The sequence below is a fragment of the Enhydra lutris genome, unplaced genomic scaffold, assembly GCF_002288905.1.
Source record: "Enhydra lutris kenyoni isolate GAN:26980312 unplaced genomic scaffold, ASM228890v2 scaffoldscaffold86, whole genome shotgun sequence".
Lineage (NCBI taxonomy): Eukaryota > Metazoa > Chordata > Mammalia > Carnivora > Mustelidae > Enhydra > Enhydra lutris.
The window spans coordinates 1,516,150-1,535,182 of NW_019154170.1; the positions used below are offsets into that span (position 1 = coordinate 1,516,150).

The 19,033-nt window shown below is 45.7% G+C and overlaps 1 protein-coding gene across 1 annotated transcript in view; it reads right to left on the reverse strand.

Moving 5' to 3' along the window:
• Positions 1-17,309, reverse strand: part of LOC111161644 (adhesion G protein-coupled receptor E1) — a 54,922-nt gene extending 37,613 nt beyond the window's left edge. The window contains exons 1-5 of the mRNA XM_022525408.1: positions 17,210-17,309; positions 4,756-4,902; positions 2,111-2,266; positions 1,875-1,994; positions 613-759 (exon numbers count right to left, since the gene is read on the reverse strand). Coding sequence (XP_022381116.1) covers positions 613-759; positions 1,875-1,994; positions 2,111-2,266; positions 4,756-4,902; positions 17,210-17,309 — 670 coding nt within the window. The remainder of the gene's footprint in view (positions 1-612; positions 760-1,874; positions 1,995-2,110; positions 2,267-4,755; positions 4,903-17,209) is intronic.
• Between the last annotated feature and the right edge of the window lie 1,724 nt (positions 17,310-19,033).

A 19,033-nucleotide genomic window follows, 5' to 3' on the forward strand; every position in this document is an offset into this window, starting at 1 on the left:
CACCATCAGGTTGTTGGGAAGACAGTGAGCACGTGAGTGGAAAAGCACAACACCTTGGCCGGGATTCTGACTCCCAGCCTCCGTACCTGCTGTTTCTTCCTCCTGGAACACCCTTCCCCAGATACCCAATATCTCACTCCCTCACACCCTTCACATCTTTTCTCAAATATCAGCTTCTCAACATAGCCTTTCCTTACCACCCTATTCGATGGAGACCCCCATCCTCAGCACTCCCTGTCCACATTCCTGCCTTCTTTATCTTTATCTCCTTCAACTATTCCTGGCACACTCTGTTCATGATTTCTATTGCTATCTATCTCCCCAAATGCTGGATGATGAGTTCCAGGAGAGCAAATAATTTTGCCTCTGTTAGTTACTGCTGTATCCGCCATCCCTAGAATAGTGCCCAGCATACAGAAGGTGCTCATGAAGTATTTGCTGATGAGTGAAGGAGTGAATGAATGAAGGAAGGAAGGAAAGAGTGATTATTGGCTTCAGCTTAGCAGGGGAGGGCTTTGAGCTCAGCCCAGACTCATTCAGACCCTTCCCCTACCAGGGCTGTCTTGGCCAATGGACTTGGATCTTGTTCCCCAACAAATCTCTCCCACCTACCTTCACATGTCTCTCCTGGGCCCTGGATGTTCCCGTTGCCACTGCTAGATTCAAACCCTAGGTTGCAGACACAAGAGTAGCTTCCAGGACTGTTGTGGCAAGTCGCATGCTCTGGGCAAATTCCGGGATCAGCACATTCATCCACATCTGATCAGTGGAAATGAAAACCCAAGTCAAAATGGATAAAGAAGTAAGAACAGGAGTCAGAAAACAGACTTGCCGTGCATGTTCTCCCCTTCCCCCTCATCTCCCTTGCAGTTAGGCATGGCCGTGAGAATTAATTCTGGCCCAGTGTATGTAAGAGGAGAGTGGTAAATAGCTCCAAAGAGTAATGACCATAGACATGGCCATCCTTCTTTACTCTCCCCCTGCCTACACCATGGTGCCAATCAATGTGACTTTTTGCCACTCCTCTTTAAGCTGTGGAGCTTGTGTCCCCACTCCTTGAATCTAGCTGGCGTATGACTTCTGCTGGCCAAAGGAATGTGGCAGAAGTGATTTGGTGCCAGTTCCATATGCAGACTGCTAGAGAAGTTCTTTGCTTCTGCTCATTCTTTGGGATCCTTGCTTCCTCCATATGAACAAGCTCTAGACTCACCTAACAAGAATGAGAGACAAAGTAGAAGAAAGATGAAACATCCCAGATCATCCCCCTGGCATGCTAGGCAGCCCAGCTGAGATGAGCAAAGCTGACCCTCAGCTGACCACAGATACATAAGAAGCCCAACAGAGACCCAAGGAACTGACGGGCAGAGCCCAACCTAAACTTCCAATGTACAAAATAGAAAGCCAAATAGATGGTGTTAGTTTCTAGCCACTGGCTTTCAGACTGATTTGTTACTCAGCTTAGCTAACTGCTATAAGTGGATCAGAAAAATCAGAGAGGACTTCAAATATCTCTCAGTCCAAGCCAAGGGGATGTGATAAGGGCTTGATCACTCCATGCCTTGCTTGACGGGGTCACCCTCCCTCCAAATGAGCATGGAGAACAGTAGTACTGCACAACACTCAGGAAGATGGAGCCCTTGCATCTCGTGAGAACATTCTGGCTACAGTTTGGAGAATGGATTTGAAGGTCAAGACTGGAGGAAGGGAAAGCCCAGTGAGGAGGCTGGTAAAATAGCAGGGAAACCCAGACCGAGGATGGGAAGAATGGAGAGATTTGAGACATATTTAACAGGTAAATTCCCCGAGATATGATGACTGATTTAATATGGAGGTGTGGGGAGGAGGGCGTCTAGGGTACAACAGATTCTCTATACCTTCACAGGCGGAGTTGTGAGATAGGAATCCACTCTGGCAGCTGCATTCATAGCTTCCCAAGGAGTTGACACACTCTGCATGCTCTGGGCAGAGGCCACTGGAGAGGCACTCGTTGATGTCTGAGGAGCAGTAGAGGAGAGTGGGCAGACCGAAGATGGTGTGTCTAATGTGAGGGACACATGTATCCAACTCAAGTGATCACTGTTCACCAAAAACTCATGCCCAAGAGCATTACCTCTGCAGGAGAAATTATCTGGATTTCCTGGGATCCAGTCATTTCCAGTGGGAGAAGAGAAACCAGGGATACAGCTGCACTTGTACCTCCCCAGAAGGTTTCTGCAGACTGAGTGGGGACCACATCTTGAGGAGCTTTGAGAACATTCATCTATATCTGGACACAGAAAGAGCTGGAGTTACAAATTTGCCTCATCTTGTGTAGCAGATTGTATTTTCAAAGATGGCAGAAATGAGGTCTTCCATGCCATATGCACTTCATTCTATGTGAATTTGTATTCCTTCTGGAAAGCAGTAGGGTCTCTATTCCCTCCCCTTGGATCTAAGCATGCTGTGACCGTGAGGGTGGTGATTCTAAGTCATAAAGACACCATGCATTCCCTCCTTGTTCTCTTGGAACTTGACCACCATACTGTGAGGAAGCCCAAGCAGCCATGAAAAAAGCAGCTCACATGGTGAAGACCCAAGACCCTCAGCCCACAGCCCTGGTGCAGCAGCCAGCTGGAGGCCAGCACCAGCTACCAGCCGTGTGAGTGTGCTCTCTTTAAAGTGGACCCTCTAGCCCCTACTGGAGCCAACTGAACTGACACTGCATGGAACAGAGACAAGCCACACTCACCAAACTCAACCCAGATGACAGAGACATTCATGAACAGAATAAATGGTTGCCCTTATTTTCATGTACAAAAATTGCAGGTGTTCTGCTACCCAGCAGTAGACTGTAAAATAACAATTTAGGACACCTGGGTGGCTCAGTCAGTAATTGGCTGCCTTTGGCTCAGGTCATGATCCCAGAGTCTTGGGATCGAGTCCCACATCGGGATCTCTGCTCAGCAGGGAGCCTATTTCTGTGTCTGGTTGCCACGCCCCCTGCTTGTGTGTATTCTCTCTCTCTCTTTCTCTCTGACAAATAAATAAATAAATGTCTTTTTCTAAAAAAAGAATAATTTGCAAAGCCACATAGAACAATTTACTCATTTGAGGACCCATAAAATTGTCCAGTTGTGGTACCATGGTGTGGTCCAGCACAAGTTTCCTTCAGCCCTGATCTGCCAAGTCATCCTAAACCCTTGCTATATACTTGTCATGCAAATACAGCTTCAAGGCAAGTCCCTTACAGCCCCTCCCAGAAATTGTGCCCTTCCTAGACAGAAATCTGGAGCTGCCCCTGTACATCAAGATCAGACCACAGGAATGTTCATCACGCCTTTATCTAATGCAGTAAAACATTAGAAACAACCAATTAAGGCTGATTAAATCTGTAGTTGACATAAAGAAGGAGGTAACATGTTCCTTCATTCAACAAGTATCTATTGGATACTCACAAGATATCAGGCCCCATAGGAGGATCAAAGACGTAAAGGAGATGAAATCCTTGCTGCAGTAGTCATAATTTTCTAGATGGGGAATGTTGGTTTCGACCCAAATTTTGAAACCAGGGCCCATCAGGACTATTGAAGCTTACCAAATAACCCACGAACTGTAACCCAAAGGTAAAGAAAGATTTGGGAACACTCTGGGTACTACAACAATAGAAATGAATTCTCTTTTTCAGAGCCCAGCAAAGTACAGCTCAGGGGTCAAATCAGTCTACCACCTCTTTGTATAAATAAAGTTTTGTTGGAACAAAACCACACACATTCATTCGTTTATCGCCTATGGCTGCTTTCTCACTACAACTGGAGTATTAAGTAGTCATGAGAGAGATCATTCCGCTTGCAACCTCCAAAACATTTAGTCTTTGGCCCCTTGCACAAAAGAGTTTGCCAACCCCTGGTCTTATTCAGAGGCACAGTCAGATCTTGACTCTCAAGGGGAGAACTGGGATCTAAGCATAAAAATGCAAACAAAGAACTTCGCTCATTCTGGGGATTATTTCAAATTATGCTACTTACATCGATAGTACCTCTTGTACTGTGCCTAGCACACTGCATACACATGACTGCATTTAATTTTCCCAACTATCTTTTGAGGTGGGTAGTCTTATACACTCATTCTACAGATGGAAACATTGAGGCTTACAGAGGGTAAATATGTTTCCCCAACACCTCACGACTAGGTGATGTGATTCAGAAACTGCTGTTAAAGTCAGAAAGATGTGGGTCAGGAGGTCAGTTCAACCGCACGACCCTGAATGAGTCATTCCAATGCCCCAAGCAGTTTCCTCCTCTGTATGGTAGAGATCATCATGGTAGAGATGCCTGAACTCAGTTTAATGTAAAAATGTATAGAAAACCCTTCACAGGTGACCCGGCACTCAGTGAATGTTAGAAAGTCTTGTTTTCTGCATGGAGAGACAACCAAAAGGAGGTTACCCAAAAGGAAATCAGCAGTTATTTCTGGATATTGACAAACAACATGGTTTTTACTTTCATTTTCATCCTAAAGCTAGCTCTGAATTGTTGGAACATTGAGTGAGCAGGAATCATTGTCATTATAGAAAAAGAAAGAAAACAATGATGGACTGTGTGTTGGATAATTGAATTTAAATTTTAAAAATTTGAGAAAGAAAAAAAAGTTAAGGGAGGGAGAGGGGGAGAAAAAAATGTTTGGGAAAAAGCACCTACATCCACATCCACTACCCAGCCAGCTTCCACCTGATTTCCCTGTAACATGCTGGCGGGTTTTGAGGGGGTGCATACTTACCTTTGCATGTCACTCCTGGGCCCCTGAACTGTGTCAGTCCGTTGCTGGACAGAAAGCCTCGTTTGCAAGTGCAGTAGTAACTATCCAAAGTGTTGGTGCAGGTTGCGTAGGCTGGGCACGTGGTGGTATCCAGACACTCATTCACATCTGGACAGTACAGAAGGAAGAGGTCAGGTTAGAGCCCCAGGGTGGGCTTCAAGGGGAGGCAGCATGAGAGCATGAAGAGGACTATTCTGGGCTGAACTATGCCCCCCCAAAATATGCTGATGCCCTAAACCCTGGCCCCTGAGAATGCAACTTTATTTGGAAGTAGGGTCTTTGTAAATGTAGTTAAGACCTCAGCAAGGATGAGATCCTTCTGGAGTAGGATGTCCCTTAATCTGATATGATTGACGTCCTTATAAGAAGAGGAGAAGAGGCACAGAGACAGGCTCAGGGAGACCCCCACGTGGGCGACAGAGGCAGAGGCTGGAATGATGTGCTTCCAAACCAAAGAACCAAGGATTGCCGGCCACACCAGAACCAACTCTCCCTTGGAGCTGTCAGAGAAAGCATAGCCCAGCAGACACCTTGAATTCAGACTTCTGGCCCCCAGAGCAGTGAGAAAATAGATTTCTGTTCTTCTAAGCCCCCTGGTTGGTTGGCAACTGGTTACAACAGCCCTGGGAAACTGCTCAGTGCTGTCAAGTGGGAGCATCGGCACGGCCTGGGAGTTTGAGGGAAACGCAACTCCTCAGGCCCCACCCCAGAACTGATAAACCAGAATCTGCATTTTAACAAGACCCTTGGGTGACCTGGGCACCCAGGAAAGTGTGGGATGCACTGACACGGACATTTGTTCATCCAAGCGTGGTCCTCAGATCCACGGCATCTGCCTCACCTGGGTCCCAGATCTGGGAAAAGCAGATGCTGAGTCTACAGGTCTAGGAAGGGGCCTGACATTCTGCATGTCTCCCAAGCCCCAGAATGATGCTGATGATGGTGGTCCCAGGACCACCATCATGAGCATCATAACTCTAGACACAAGAGTCTGAGACTCAACATTTCGGCCTTTGGAGCACGGAAGACCTGGGTTAAAGCTCCAGCAGCAAACCTCCACACGGAGAAGAGCAGCTATTCCCCCAGACCCATCTCCCCAGCTTCCTTTTAGTAACATGACCATCCAGTCAAAAACTGCATTCCCAGAATCTCCTGCAGCTAGACATGACCACGTAGCTAAGTTCTGCCCAATGGGCACATGAAGAAATGATAAGCATACTGTTCGTTCATTCCCTTCTCTCTGGGCTGGAACATGGACAGAGAGGGCTGATCTATCCTTCACCATGGGGATGATGGTTTGGGAAACCGCGAATGGAGAGGCAACAAGCCAGGAGACACCTGGGAGCTGGGATGATCTGGGCAGCCCCGTCACCCTGTTCCATCTACAAGTTGAAGATGTACGAGGAGAAAAAGGATGAACTTCTAAGAAATAAATTTCCAAGAAATAAATTTCCAAGAAATAAAATTTCCAAGTTGTTTTGTTTCTGTGGAAACAGTCAAAACGACACCCTAGCCAGTCCAGCTCTGGGACCAGTGATTCCACCTCTCTGTACCTCTGTTTACCTGTTTAGTCTTCACCCTCAGATCCAATGGGTCCCCAAGTCCTGTTGGTTCTCTGTCCAAGTAGCATTTGGCATCTACCTGCTTTTCTCCATCCCCATAGACCTTCCTCTGGATTCTACATCCTTAAATCCTCCATTGTCCCCTCCAATCTTTTCTCCACATAGTAGTCATCTCTGAATACAAATTTGATCATCTACCCCTACCCCTGCCTACAGTGCTCCTACACTGTACTGCCTACAGTGTCACACTCAGAATTAAAACCCAAACCACTTAACAGGACCCATGAGGCCCCAGTGACGAGACCCAACCACATCTTTAAGCTTCTCATCTCATGGTAGTTCCATTTCCAGACTTCCCACCTCAGGGCCCTAGCATATGCTATTCCCTTGACCTCTGCTTTGCCTGACCCATTCCTATTCATTCCTTAGGTCTTGCTTAACTGTCATTTCCTCCAAAAAGCCTCCCTTGACGCTCCCAAGGTTTCCTGAGCTCCTCCTCTATGACACCTACCATAATTACAGTTGCTCTATTATTTATACAATTAGCTTTTTTTATTATTGTTTTGTTTATTTGACAGACAGAGATCACAAGTAGGCAGAGAGGCAGGCAGAAAGAGAGAAGAGGAAGCAGGCTCCCCGCAGAGCAGAGAGTCTGATGCAGGGCTCAATCCCAGGACCCTGAGATCATGACCTGAGCTGAAGGCAGAGGCTTTAACCCACTGAGCCACCCAGGCGCCCCACGATTAGCTTTTTAATGATCATTTCCCCCGCCACACTGTGAGCTCCAGAAAGACAAAGCCAGAGGTGGAGGCAGGCTTCTAGGTGCCTGGGAAGAGACTTATTTGATATTATCATTCCTGTGGTCATCAGAATAATGCCCCTTGGTAGACGACCACATCCTAATCCCCGGAACCTACGAATATGCTATGGTACGTGGCAAGGGAGCACTAAGGTTTCAGATGGAATTAAGATTGGCAATGAACTGGCCATGTGTACCCCAATGTCCACAGCAGCAATGGCCACAGTTGCCAAACTGTGGAAAGAACCAAGATGACCTTCAACGGACAAATGGTTAAGGAAGATGTGGTCCATATACACTATGGAGTATTATGCCTCCATCAGAAAGGATGAATACCCAACTTTTGTAGCAAGATGGACGGGACTGGAAGAGATTATGCTGAGTGAAATAAGTCAAGCAGAGAGAGTCAATCATCATATGGTTTCATTTATTTGTGGAGCATAAGGAATAACACGGAGGACATGGGGAGATGGAGAGGAGAAGGGAGTTGGGGGAAGCCAGAGGGGGAGACGAACCATGAGAGACTGTGGACTCTGAGAAACAAGCTGAGGGGATTTTTTTGGGGGGTGGGGATGGGTAAGCTTGGTGGTGGGTACTGAGGAGGGCACATATTGCATGGAGCACTGGGTGTGGTGCATAAACAATGAATTCTGGAACACTGAAAAGAAATTTAAAAAATAAAAAAAAAATTTTAAAAAGATTGGCAATCAGCTGATCCCAAGATGAAGAGATTATTCTGGATTAACCAGATGGGGCCAATGTAATCACAAAGGTCCTTATAAACAGAAGGTGAAGCCAGCAGAGGCAAAGTGACACAACGTAAGAAAGACCTGGCCAGTCATTGCCAGCTTTGGAAGTGGAGGAGGGACACAAGGCAAGGAATCCAGGAGGCCTCTAGAGGCTGGAAAAGGCAAAAAGACAGATTATCCTGCAGAACCTCTAGAAAAGAACGCAGCCCTGCGGACACCTTGATTTTAGCCCAATGGGACCTACTTTGGACCTCTGATCTCCAGACCCGCAAGGTAATGTTTTTGTTGTGTGACACTACCAAGTTTGTTAATTGGCTAGAGCAGCCTTAGTATACTCATACAATTCCCATTACACAGATGTGGACAACTGAAGCTCAGGGAGGTTAAATAACTTGTCCAAGGACACACAGCCGGTGAGTGGCATCTCCACTCACTGGAGTGAGTGATTTTTACTACTGCTCTCCAGGAAGAGGTAAATCTGGCTGGAAATGAAGTTAATTTTCAGATAATTTCTAAAACAATTCTTTGTTAAAAAACAAAACAAAACAACTTCTGTGATTGATTAAGTCTGTTGTCCTGATGGACTTTGAGCTCCTGGAAGGCAAGGATTTGTATCTGTCATTCACTGATGTGCGCTGAGTGCATACAATAGTGCCCAGTACACAGTCGGTGCTCAATAATGAAGACCTTGCTGAGATGCTAACATTAGAACAAAGATCAGAGGGAGGTGAATGAGCCGTGAAGGTACCTAGAGCAGAGGAAACAGCATGAAGGGGCAAGTCCATGCCAAGAGGTTTGGTGCATTACAAGGAGGTCAGTGTGGCTAGAACACAGTGGGAAGGGGGAAATGGGAGGCCTGGACACAGACAAATCATGTTAGATCTGCTAGAGTGCTGGCACGCCTCGGCTTTCTACAGAGAGTGTTGGGAGCCATGAGGTGTCTGAGCACAGACAGGACAGAGCTGGACTGAGGTTTTAACAGGGTCCTGTGGCCCCTGGCTGGCAGATGAACTGTAGAGGGGCAGGATGACCAGGCAGGAGGCGCCTGCTCCCAACCAGGTAAGCCAGGATGGTGGCTGCAATCCCGCTGGGAGCTGTGGAAGACACAACATTTGGGGTTTCTTCCAAAGGTGATGTTAACAGTATTTGCCAATGGACTGGGTGTGGGACGTTAAAGAAAGAGGAGTGAATGGTGAGGCCAGCGTTGACTGATAGAGTAAGAAAGCACTTCATAAAATGCTGCAAAAACTTCTTACAACATGCCTTGTTCCCTTTCCCTGCAGGACATCTCAGTTGTATCTCTTCTCATTAACAGTTTCCTCTTTCATCTGTAGAGGCAATGCTGTTCTTTGCAAACTTCCTGCCTTTCATCTGAGCTTCCCGTCACCCTCTTCCTCTGGCTCAATAGCTCACAACTCAAACCCACCCCAAACCAGAATCTCAACCCAGGTCTGTGTGACTTGGCACCAACCAACCTCTCAGCTCATCTCCTACCTTGTCCCACCAGCCATGCTCACCTTTGCTCAGTTCCCCAAATTCTTTCTGGTCTCGAGAACTTTGCATGTCACTGCAAAGATTTTAGGACTTGCCAGCCTCCCGAATTGCATGAACCAATTCCTTATGACAAATTTTTTATCTATATGTATCCATCCTATTGGTTCTGCTTCTCTGGATAACTCTGATAAATACAAACACCTTCTATACATTAGACACTATTCTAGGCACTGCGGATTCAAGACACACAAAATTCCCCATCTTCACAGAGCTAATAACCTGGAGAGTTGAGGGTAAGGGATACAATATCAAAAATAGGGTAGTCACTGAGATGACTCATGAGCTGAAACATAAAGAAGATGAGGGAGAGAGCCAAGTGTAGGGCAAGAGCATCCCAAGCAGAGGACATAGCTCATGCAAAGGCCCTGGGGCAGGACTGGGCCTGAGGTATTAGAGGAACAGCAAGGAGGGGTGTGTGGTCAGAACAAAGAGAGCAAGGCAAAGAGAGGGAGGAGGGCAGGACATGGAGGGGATGGAGCAGGCCTTAGAGGTCTCCAGGAGGATTTGGGCTTTGAGCTGAGAGTGGTGGGATCCCTGGAGGGTTGCGGGCAGAGGAGGTGGAACTTGACTTGGGTGCTCCCTGGTGCCCTCTGGTGGCCACTGCAAGGGCAAGAAGCCAGGAAACCCCTTTAACAATCCCCCTGAGACAGACACATGCTCCTCATCTATGAGCCAAACAATTTAATGAATGATCACCTAATTGACCCAAGCATAAAGAGACTCCAAGGGGCAAAAGGACTTTTGAAGTTAGAACTAGAGCTTCCGTTTCACTGGTGCCTCCAAGCTCCAGGCTCCTTCTGTGCTTTGTCTGCAGGGCCCTACAATAGTGCTTCCAGATGGGTGGACCTAGTAACCCCAGTTTTCCCAGGACTTCCCTGGTGTTAGCACTGGAAGTCCAGAGTCCCAGGAAGTCCCCTCCTGGTAAGAGACAAGCCAGGACAGTTGGTCACCCTACCTCAAGGTAAACACAAGGACTCCATGTCGCGGCTGGCACGACAAATCGACCAGGAACGTGAGGGTAAGAGGATGAAGAAAAGAACTCAAGATGCAGAAAGATGGGGGCAGGAGAAGCACTGAGGAGGATGTCCAACAGTGCTAAGTTTATTCAAAGCATTAAGGCCATATATATAGTGATATTACCATAGGAGAAGCAATACATCTGTGTCTAGTTAAACAACCACGAGTTCCCATAATAATTTTCACAATTAACCATAAGCAGACCTCGTGATGCCAAATGGCTGATGCCAGTACAAATGTTCTGTATTGATACAGCAAACCTGAAAGTAATTTATGGGCTGTACTAGGGCAGCAAGGACCAGCCACGAACTTATGACCCCAACCGAATTGTTCTCATCTGTTTAGCAAGTGTGTGGGAAGTCACGTAGGCGAGCACACAACACATAGCACAGACCCTTTCTCAGTGTTACTCAACTTTTCCCGTCCTAAACCTTTTGTTAGGTTATTTGGACTTTAAAGGAGGCACAAGTCAGGGCCTGGTTTAGTCCTCGTCTCAAGCCTTATTGCAGCCTCCCACAACTCCATTTTACAGATATGAAAACAGAGGTCCAAGAGTGATTCCATAGATTCCCCCAGGTCACACCACCAGTCAGAATGCAAGAGAAGTTAAAGTAGAATGGGTGAAGGCTGGCAGGGCTTCCGGGGGTCCTGGTCACTGTCCTGACTGTGCCCACTCACTACAGCTTTGGCCCAGCCAGTATGAACTAGATAATTTCGGTTTCTCTGAGAAGAGGGAGCATTGACACAATTGTGCACCTGCTATGTTCCGGGTACCATTTGAAGCACTGCCAGTTGGATTAATTAACCTGTCTGACTCTCATTTTTGTAGAAACTGAAGTTTTAGGGAATTTACTGAAATATGTGAGGACTGGAACCAAGATTTGAACCCAGGAACTATGACTCCAGTGCCCATCTCTTAACTACAGCACATGGAGTCAAATCCTCACAACTAACCCATTAGGTCAGGGGGGAGGGTCATTGCAATACCCATTAATCAGATGACAACACCGAGAGCTGAAGGTGCTCATCCAAGGTCTAATTGCCTTCAGTCTGGGAGGCCTGTTCCCAGAACACGTGCTCCACAGCTGCCACCAGCCCACAGCAGAGCAAGGAGAAGCCATCGGATCCCTTTGAATGTGGCCGTGAGCCAGCCAGTCTCCATATTTCCCCGAGTGCCAGTGATTACAGCAGCAAGTTACGAAAGCAAGAGCGGGTATGCGAAGGGGAAAACCCAGTCTCCTCCTGGGGAGTCATCCTACACCAGTTCATGAGTCCTTGCCCGGTAAGAAGGGGTGGGATAGCGGCCATTTTTGGCACCCACCACCCCCCATCTGCTTTACTGGGATGGCATGCCGATCCCCCAGGCAAACACTGGCGGAACAGGTCCAGGTGAGTTACAGCATAGTCTCTGCTTTCCCCCTGAGCAGGTGAACCTCTGAGATGCATTGCACACTCCAGGGCTCCTTGTGAGACCAGGTTGTGGCTAAAACTCTCCTAAAACACCTTCTGGGAGGCTAGTTTCTCTCTCCTCCCTATCCTGCTCCCCTCACCCTCCTGCAAGTGTTTCCTGAGAGTCCTCCCTTGATGAATTACATACACAACAATCCTGTCAGCTCTGCTTCTACAGAAAATGACCAAAAGCAGATGGTCATTCTTATTTTGGTGCCTTTTTTTTGGGGGGGGGGGTTATGTCTTTTTTTTTTTTAAAGGTAATAATTGCTTGTAAAAAAAAATTCAAACAAACAATGCAGAAGTATATAAAATTCAAAGTGAAGATCTCTCAGTCCCCCATCTTTTCACCCAGAGGCAACCACTGTCGAAAGCTTAGGGTGAATCTCCTCCAGGCTAAATCCTATTCATAGACTCAGTCATGCAAGTGTATTATTAAATATGAATAAATTTATAAATTCACACAATTTTCTTGACACAAGTGAGATCATGCAATATACAATCTACTGTGCTTTCCAAAACAGTAGCTACTAATCATATACAGCTGTTTGCTTTTAAATCTCTGAAGACTGGGGCGCCTCAGTGGCTCAGTTGGTTAAGCATCTACCTTCTGCTCAGGTCATGATCTCAGGGTCCTGGGACCAGGCAGTCTGCTTCTCCCACTCTCTCTGCCCCTCCCCCCTGCTCAAGAGTGCACACACATGCTCTCTCTCACTTTCTGAAATTAAGGAGGGCACGTGTTGTAATGAGTACTGGGTGTTATACGTAAATAATGAATCCTAGAACACTACATCAAAAACTAGTGATGTACTGTATGGTGACTAACATAACATAATAATCATTAAAAAAAAAAAAAACTCCAAGAATAACCTAGAAGGACAAAAAAAAATCTTTAAAAAATAAATAAATCTATGAAATTAAATAAAACAAAACATCCCATTATTTGGTCCTATTGGCTTTATTTCAAGCGCTCAGTAACCACTTGCGGCTAGTGGCTCTTACAGATTCAGAGCAGGTCCATCAACCTGGAAAGGACAACTCTGTTGTCCTCTGTTTTTTCACTTCAGAGTAGGTCTTGCAAACCAAGAGCAGCAAAATTTGTCAAGCGTGGAAGCTGGGTGATGGGTACATGGAAGTCTGTTGTACGGTTTCCCCTACTTTCGAATGTTTAAGTATTTCTATAATAAAAAGTTAAGGGAAGGATATGTTTGGGGCAACTTTCCAAGTCAGTGCATACAGACCCAACTTGTGCCTTTGAACAGCTATGTAGTTTCCACTGTGCCCATGGGCATTAACTGTGCCAGGGACTGGCTTGGAAGCCAAAGTTCCACGGTATAAAACTGTCAGTAGCAAGCAGCTTACCCACCCTGGACTGCATTTCCCAGCTCACCTTGTGTCCAGGTATGGTCCTATGACCCCAAGCAAATACCACATGCCTCACTGCCTGTTTTTAGAAAGTGGGTATGCCTTCTCCACTGTTTCTTTTCCCTCCTGCCACAGTCTGCAGAAGACTCTGAGACCCTAGCATGGCTGAGCCACAAGATAGAAGGCGTCTGGGTCTCCAAATTACCATTCTGAGGAAAACCACTGACTGGCCAGAAATATTTGCATTGGACTCTAAACCAAACAAAAATTAAATTTATTTTTAGTAAGCCATGGACAGTTTTGGGTTTGTTACAGTAGCTAAGGTTACTCTAACAAACACAACGTTTTATCCAACCAGTCCCGTCATGTAAACAAACATTGTTTATTCCAAGTTGTTACCAGAATAGTATAATGAACACATCCTTGAGTGTATGGTGAGGTATGTCTGTACTTTATACAAACATCTCTTTGGAATAAATTTCTGGATTAGGAATTGCTGTATCAAAGTGTATATGCATTTTCATAGTATTTTCTAAAGTATGGTATAGAGAGACAAGCACAAATATTTTAAGTATGTACTTTGGTGAACTATCACAAAGTTAACATCCCAATTCCATTTTTAATTCCAATAGTGCTCAGTTTTCTCAAATGTTAAGTCTTTGGAATTTCCACTTACAAATTTCGAGTATGTGCCTTGACTATAACATCTCTCACACTCTATGTAAGGCACAGATTCTTTCTTTTATTTATTTATTTATCTACCTAACTTGTCTGCATAGTGTCAGGCCGAGCTGGGTCCCAGAGCTGTGGAGAGTCATACGATGACTTCCTCACTTTCTGGAATCAATGATAATATTGATATTTTTTTTTTATCAAGGTGATCTTTTTGGAAATAGAGTGATAGGATTTTCTTTTCCACTTACATGGGTGTGAACTCCCTTCCCCAACACATTCTGCTGAAGGATTTACTCTCATTCAGGAGATTTTAGGACGTCTTAGCAGTAGACACACATGAAAGCGAAACAGTAACATTCAAGTTTTAATTACCAAACTGGATGTTTGGGTTCCCAGCAAAACAGTAGCCTTGAAAGCAAAGGCTTGTAAGATGAACAAGTTTGGGGATCTAGTGTATAGCATAATTACTCTAGTGAACAATACCTCATTATGTACTTGGAAGTTGCTACAAGTAGTTCTTATATATCCTTATTCCAGGAAAAAAAAGATGGTAGTTATGTAAGGTGATGAAGATGTTAGTGAACACTATGGTGATAATCTTTCTCAATATATGTGTGTGTAAGGGCCTACTTAGCCAGAGTGACTCCATCTCGGTTAAACAGCCATTTTGTTGTTCGTGCAGTAAAACTTAAACTGACCCTGTCCCCCCCTACCCGAGGAACTTACTTAAAAGCAAGTCTGGGAAACCAGTAAATATGGTCAACCAGTCCCTGATAACAGAGCCCAAATACAAGAACGAGTCAGGTCAGATGGAGATAACAGAGCCCAGAATGCAAGGACGAGTCAGGCCAGGTGGAGACATCCAATCAGTAAAGCACAAATACTATCACCCTAACCACCAAAGAATGTAAACCCCGCCTTTTGGGCGTCAAACTTGGGCGCCAATTCTGACCAGAGTGATAGGCTAGTTCAAACAGCTACTATAAGGTAAATTGTAATTCAATTGGCCACTCGCGTGTGACCTAACATGACTATGCAACTTTCTCTGTGTGTTAACAATCTCATTGGCCACCTGTATGTGGCCAGGCTCAACCACATGGCCTTTGCTCTATAAAAGCTAGTCTGTGAGGCTGGGGGTCATTGCTCTCTCCGTAAGAGACGGCCCCAACCAGTCAGTTTGATTCTCGATACTGGCGTGAAATAAAGCTTTGCTTGACCTTTGCTTTGTATCAGTCTCTCTCCTTTGATAACGGACCCCAACATGTGTATCATATCAACACATACGCACCTTAAACTTACACAATGTTATATGTCAGTCATATCTCAATAAAAAGATTTTGGGGTAGCCAGGCTTGAAGGACTAGAAAGTAGAGTTTTCATTAAGCCACGGTGTAAGGGAAATAAATACCTTTCACAAGGTAAGAGAAAAATTGTGGGAAGCTAATAAAGAGAGATGAGAGGGACCCACCAGAAGCCCTACTCCTCTGCCACATCACCTCTGAAACTTCTGGAAGGAATGGATGAATTGGGGTATCAAGGCTAGGGGCTGACTTCTCCCAGCAAAAACCAAGTAGAGTTTCCCAGTCTAAAAGAGAAGTTTGCTTTCTGCTGCTGTCACATCCAACAGGGTATGAGAGCCAAGGATTAGAATCCACAGAAGGAGGTAGCTAGTAGGAGGTCAAAAAAACATCTTCTGGGTTCCTATAGCCTGAACATGGAAAGTAGAAGCTCCTGCAAGGACCCCTGGGAGGTAAAGATCTTCTGAGAGGACTACCAGACAAGCAAGGTGGGGCCGTGCTCTACCAGTGGACAAAACATCCTACCCACAGTCCACCCTTGACAGCTTCAATATCCCATAAGTTGCCCCTACACCAACACACAGCCACCATCTTGGGCGGACCAAGAGTAGAGTAAGAAATTCGAAAGACTAACTCTTTGCACAACACAGACTGAATTTCCCAAATAAGGGTGAGCCAGGAAATGGAGACACTGAGAACACGAAGAACTGGCAGTGCTTTTCCTCTCCATCTAGCAGCAGCTTATGTAGAAGATGAGAACAATTAATACGTTTTTTAAATGCAGTTTTTTCCACATTGAGTTGTAGTTTGAGTAAATTCCACCCCCATTCCCAGTACCATTTATGAAGCTCTTATCACATGTACCAAGTAGTTAACAAAGTTACCTCTTTCGACTGAAGCTTCACAATGTCCCTGGGATGGGAACCTGTGTTAACTGTATTTCACGGTTGAGGAGAGTGACCATCAAGAGAGGTTTCATGTGACTCATCCAAGGTCACACAGTGAATCCAAGGCACAAAGGTAAGTGCGTGGAGGAGGAACCAGGAGACCTGGGTGTTACTTATCCCTTGCTCTGTCACTAAGTATCTCCCAACAAGTGTTCAGCTTCAGCTCAGCCTCCTGGGACAGAAGGGTCTCCTCCCCAAAAAGCATCTTCCCGCACATTGAATATATGGATTTTCTTTGACCAGCTTACCAACTGCCATTGATTCCAATGGGAAAACGACCCAGAAGCATAGACCACAATACCCTATGGGGAAAGAAAAGAAAAACACTGTGAGCCATCAAGAAGCAATGTGCTCAAGCTGAAAAAAGTGCTCCTGGAATGGCCTCATATAAGTAGGTTTGATGAATGTAGATGAGAGATCCAACAGAGTGACAGACATACAGTATGTCACATAATACAGCAGCCATTCCTGCGTTTCCGCACTTCATGTTTTTCATTTTGTTTGTATTATCTTAATTTTCTTTTACAAAAAAGTTCCAGCTGATTTTCAAAAACAGACACTAAAACATGTATTCTCAAGAGAAATGACATCTTCCTCAAGAAGGCAAAACTTGGTTCTCAGGGAGAGATGAAAAAAAGTGTCCAAAAGGCAGTGCAGCCTACCAGCATTTAGCTCTTCTTTGCTGTTACCACCTCTGTGACCCTTACCCCCACCACACCCATCTTTGCCCCCACCCCACCCTTCCCTTGACTACCAACCCCACCTTCAACCGCATCACCACCCACACTGCCCCCATGACCACCCCCACCTCCACCACTCCCACCACCTGACCTCCACCACCCCATCTTCTCCGCCCACCCCACCATCCCTACCATCAATGTCGTCATCACTACTCTGATGATTAACTCCAGGGCAGAATAAGGGGCACTAGTAGCTAATAAAAACGCTAACACCACAAAGCAACAACTCGGCATTCCTGCATTTGTGGTCCACGAGTTACCTGCTCCTTCTAAGGTTGCCTGCCGGTCCACAAGTCCCACAGACCCAAACTCCTTACATTCCCATTCATTATCACCAAAATTGTTTTTCTCCTTCATCATTTTAGATTTTTTTAAAGTTTTATGTACTTATTTATCAGAGAGAGAACGAATAAGGAAAAGAGCACAGGCGGGGGGAGCAGCAGGCAGAGGGAGAAGCAGACTCTCTGCCGAGCAGGAGCCCAATGCAGGACTCGATCCCAAGACCCTGGGATCATGACTTGAGCCGAAGGCAGATGCACCACCGAATGAGCCACCCAGGCATCCCTACTTCATCATTGTAGAGGGAACAGAGCACTGTTTTTAAGCATACCAACTCTGGAGCCCAAATGCTTGGATTTAAAAATCTGGCTTTGCTAATTATTGACTGCATGGCCTTGGAAGACTTATTTAATCTCTTTGCACCCATGTTTTCTCCTTCAGAAATAGATGCACTGGACCACAGCTAAGGAAGCCCACATTTGTTGTTCAAAACATTGTCCCTCATTCATAGATTTTTTTATTATTATGTTCAGTTAGCCAACATATAGTACATCATTAATTTTTGATGTAGTGGGTCAGTGATTCATTAGTTGTGTTTAACACCCAGTGCTCATCTCTCTCATTCATAGATTTGGACAGTGACCAAAACTTGAAAGACAAGAAGAAAACCACAACATAGGCCATAAATAAGACCAGTACAAACTTACGTCTGAAGAAAGGGAAATAAGAGAACAGACAGGAAGGCTCCATCTCATGGCTCAGGCCTCAGCACAAATGTCACCCCCTCCAAGAGGTCTTCCCTGACTTCCCCCTTCAACATAACTCCCAGTTACTCTCTTCTTTTGTGGCACTCCCACTGCCTGAAATGTTTTTGTGTAGTTATTATTTGGGACAGCATAGCCTAGTAAGGAGCAATAAAGCATATGACTCTGGAGCCAGATTTCCGGCTCTACTCCTTGTGAGCTAAGTAGTCTTGGGCAAGTCGTCTAACCTCTTTTGCCTCAGTTTCCTCCTTTATAAAATGGGGCTACTAGTCACCCAGTATTTGGAGGTGTTTTGTGAAGTTATTTGAGGAACTTAAAATGTTGCTAGGTGGGTGGTTACTGTTATGGCCAGTGGCTTCTTTTCTGCCTGTCCCTCCCATGAGGATGTCAGCAAAGCAAGAATTGCTTGTTTACCACTGCTCTCCCCTCCATGCCTACAATGGGACCTGGCACATAGTAGCTGCTCAGGAAATACATGTCAAATCAATGACTATAAAGAAAGTCTGCCCTGACAAAGGGAATTCCTTGTGCTCTGTGATTTTTGTCAAGGGCCCCCCAGTGAAGGTATTGGCAGTGTCCAACCTAAAATTGGGGTCTCTGGCTGAACACCCCATGGCCTTCCCTTTTCCCTACAGTATACATCCAGTGCAGGCTTCCCTCAACCCTCCCATCACCATTCAGCCCCACACTTACCCCAGAAGAGGAGCAAGCTGGAGCTCCCCATGGTGCTGTGTTTCTCTCATTCGAAGAGGGAACCTCTTCTATGGTCTTGAGATTTTCAGTAAACAGAATGTGTGGGAAGAAGGGAGAGGTGGAGTCAGAATTGCTCAATGCCACCAGAGCAAGACAGCACTTTTTGCTGAATTGCTGCTGGATGAGGACAGCATGGCAAACCCCTAATTTTTTCTTTCCACCATGGTGAAGAAAAGTTGGTCTGGTTGATGTGTCACTGTGTTCTCTCTCTCTCTCCAATCACTCTCCTTCCCTCCATTCTTGCTTTTCTTTCCCCACCAGCACCCACCTCTCAACCGCCTTTCATTG